Source organism: Malurus melanocephalus, unplaced genomic scaffold (genome assembly GCF_030028575.1).
Source record: "Malurus melanocephalus ecotype Western Australia unplaced genomic scaffold, MMel_1.1 scaffold_491, whole genome shotgun sequence".
In the NCBI taxonomy this organism is placed as follows: Eukaryota; Metazoa; Chordata; class Aves; order Passeriformes; family Maluridae; genus Malurus; species Malurus melanocephalus.
Window position 1 is genome coordinate 458,164 of NW_026623723.1, and position 3,284 is coordinate 461,447.

The 3,284-nt window shown below is 58.8% G+C and overlaps 1 protein-coding gene across 1 annotated transcript in view; it reads left to right on the forward strand.

Annotated features, from left to right (window-relative positions):
* The first annotated feature begins 1,245 nt into the window (after positions 1 to 1,245).
* The window catches only part of PALD1 (phosphatase domain containing paladin 1), a 24,862-nt gene continuing 22,823 nt past the window's right edge, over positions 1,246 to 3,284 (forward strand). The window contains exons 1-6 of the mRNA XM_057381089.1: positions 1,246 to 1,448; positions 1,594 to 1,696; positions 1,880 to 2,059; positions 2,136 to 2,291; positions 2,369 to 2,529; positions 2,633 to 2,708. Of these exons, the coding sequence (XP_057237072.1) occupies positions 1,264 to 1,448; positions 1,594 to 1,696; positions 1,880 to 2,059; positions 2,136 to 2,291; positions 2,369 to 2,529; positions 2,633 to 2,708 (861 nt within the window). The 5' untranslated portion in view covers positions 1,246 to 1,263. The remainder of the gene's footprint in view (positions 1,449 to 1,593; positions 1,697 to 1,879; positions 2,060 to 2,135; positions 2,292 to 2,368; positions 2,530 to 2,632; positions 2,709 to 3,284) is intronic.

Consider the following 3,284-nt stretch of genomic DNA (forward strand, 5'->3'; position numbering starts at 1 on the left):
CCCTTTATTTTTGCCCTTGCGGCGTTTACGTGAAAGAAACGCTCAAGAGGACTTGAAGAAACGTCCTCCTCAGTGCAGCGTTTCAGCACTGGCCCGAAACAGCTGCTTTTAGTTTTTTTTTTTCCCCGCTCCCTGCTCTTACGTGTAAAAGAAACCAGGCTGCCTAATGGTGCAGAAAATTCACAGTAGAGCAACAAGTTTTCCGCGGAGCGGCGAAGGAAGATGGGGAGGAGGGGAGAATGTGTGCCTGGGTACGGCCGCCTGGAAATAGCACATTTTCCGCAGGCTTTTCCCCCCTCCACCCGCCCCAACTCGAAGCATTCGCAGCTGCTGGGGGCATCGCATTCCCTACGATTGCAGTAAGGGATTGATACTCCTGTAAGGCGGAGAGGAGCAGCTGTAGGATTTTTAGGGCTGGGTTCCCGGCGCTGAGCAGGTACTGCCGCCGGGGTTATTCCCATGCAGCACAAAGCGGATTTTACCGGGCACCGTCTCGTTAGGAGAGGGCAGAGCTTTTGTCTTTTCCCAGGCTGCCCCTTTGGCATCTCTGGCTTCGCTGGGAAGCCAGGATCCGGCCCCGGCTGGCGCAGACAGTCGGCTCATTGTCCCGGAGCGCTCGAGTGTGGCGGGATGCTCCTGGCCGCCGCCAGGGCYGGCCCTTTGCATTCCGTGTGCGGGGACACAGCGCGGGCTGCTTTTGGGGTCCCCACCTGCCCCGGGTGCTCCCCTGGGATGGGGATAACCCATCTTTAAAAGCAGCTTCCAGGCGTGCTCCTACACCCTGCATGACCAGCGATGCGYGTTCTCTGAGGGTTTTCCGTGCGGGGAGGGAGCCTGGGGCGGTTTGTGGGTGCTGGGAAAGCCGGGATGAGGCTCGGGCTGCGCTGCCCAGTCCCTGCTCGGTGCCACGTGCTGACTCGSCAGATTTTAGGGAGCGGATCCAGCRTTTTGCCCGGTTCCCCCCGCCTCCCTCCTCAGCCCTAGTTTCACCTCCCTGACGGAGCGAGCTGCATGGCAGGCAGGCAGGAAGAAAGCCTTTTGTGGGAGCGGGAGGGAAAGGGCTGGCTTAGCGTTCCTTCCCCGGCCGGCTGTCGGCAGGGGGTTGCCCCGTGCCTRCCCGGGATTTTCCCGTCCTAAATCACCAGCGGCTGAAAAATAAATTCCTCCTCCGTTTTTTCGTTTCCCTTCCCTCCTTATTTTTTAATTTTTTTTTTTCCTTCCCTCTCTGCTGCCTGCCTGTCCCGGCGCAGCTGCCCACGGGTGATGGGTACGACGGCCAGCGCGGCGCAGCAGGCGGTGTCGGCATCGCCCCTGGAGAGCCGGGCGCCGGGAGACGGCAGCATGGAGGACCAGCACTCGCTCAGCATCCACTCCTTCCAGACCCTGGGGCTCCACAACAGCAAGGCCAAGTCCATCATCACCAACAAAGTGGCGCCCGTGGTCATCACGTAAGTCCTCGGCAGCTGCTTGCCRAAATAGAAAAAATCCTGTTTTTCTCAGCTCTCTTCCCTAAATACTGTTTTTTTTCCCTTGATCTTGACCCATCCCATTGGTTTTTTTATCCCTTTACCCACCTGCATGTGGCTCTTGCAGGTACAACTGCAGGGAGGAGTTCCAGATCCACGATGACCTGCTGAAGGCCAACTACACGGTGGGACGCATTTCTGAGGCCACGCTGGAGCACTACCTGGTTCAGGTGAGCATCTCTGCCACCAATTCCGTCACCTGACCCCTTCAGGYTTTGGGGACCTCAGGGTTTTTTGTTTGGGGAGGGCTCATTTTTGAAGATCACCTATAAAAAGCCATTTTTATTCTCAGCAAAATCCCAGTTTGCTTGAATCCACTGATTTCCTGCCTCGTCTCCTCTGATATTTCGCAGGGGAAATACTTCATGGTCAGGGATGTGTACGGAAAATTGGATGTTTTGAACACTACGGGCAGCTGCGGCGCTCCCAACTTCCGKCAGGCCAAAGGAGGTTACGCCGTGTTCGGGATGGGGCAGCCCAGCCTCAAYGGCTTCAAGCTGGTGCTGCAGAAGCTGCAGAGAGAAGGCCACAAGGTGGGTGGGAGGGTGGCAGTCGGGGTGGAAAAAAGGCAGCAGAGCTTTTAGGCAGCCTCTCCTCTGTTCTCTGCAGGAATGCGTCTTCTTCTGTGTCCGTGAGGAGCCCGTGGTGTTCCTGCGGCTGGAGGAGGACTTTGTGTCCTACACGCCCCGGAGCAAGGAGAACCTCCATGAGAACCTGCAGCGGGGGGCACGGGCGGAGGGGCTGGAGCTGGCCATCCGCAAGGAGGTGAGCTGGGATGGGAGGGGAGCACRTTCTGGGGTGCCAGGCGTGAGCAGGGGGATGGTGACGGGGTTTTCCCGCAGATCCGTGACTTCGCGCAGCTGAGCGAGGGCACCTCCTACGTGTACAACGACATCGAGCGGCTGCGCGACGAGCCCCACGCCGTGCGCGTGCAGGGYGACGAGGACATCCACGTCACCGACGAGGTCTACCGCAGGCCCGTCTTCCTGCAGCCCTCCTACAGGTCCTTCCTCCCTCCTCCTCCTCCTCCTCGTGCATGCTTGGGGCTCTTGGCACCCCTCAAGCCGCGTGTCCCATCCTGATGAGGGCTGTCCCCACCCTGGCAGGTACCACCGGCTGCCCCTGCCTGCCGAGGGAGCCCCTTTGGAAGAGCAGTTCGACGCCTTCATCCGCTTCCTCAGGGTGAGCCAAGGCAAAGCACCAGCTCCATGGGGCCTCCTCTGGGTGGGATTTGCTCCTGGGCTGTGTCAGGGACCCGCGAGCATCTTCTGGTTTTCCTTAACACTGCCTGACAGAAGATGCTCGTGCCTGCAGTTCCCACTCCTCTTGCTGTAGGATTCTGCTGGAGAAGTCCGCCTTGTCCAGCAGTTTGTCCCTACCCCTGGCTGGAGGTGACCATCACTGGCCACCTGCAGGTGGCTCTGCCTTAAATGGCTTTGGCAGGAATGATCTGCCATGGATCGGATGGAGGAGCAAAGCAAAACCTTTGGAGCAAAGGTTTTCTGTGTCAGGGCTGCTTTTATTTTCCTTTTTACTTTCTGGAAGATGAGGTCTCCGTGGGTTGGGGATGAATGGTGGGAACATCTCTGGTGGGGTGGACAGGCTGGTGGATGGAGAGGGCACCGGGCAGGGGAGTGGGAATGCCCCATGCCCAGGATGGGCCACCTGTTGTCCTGACCTTTCTGCTCCATCCTCTGAGCAAAAGGCAGATGCCACCCACCCCTCCATGCCAGGGCATGGCTGTCACCTCCATCCCAG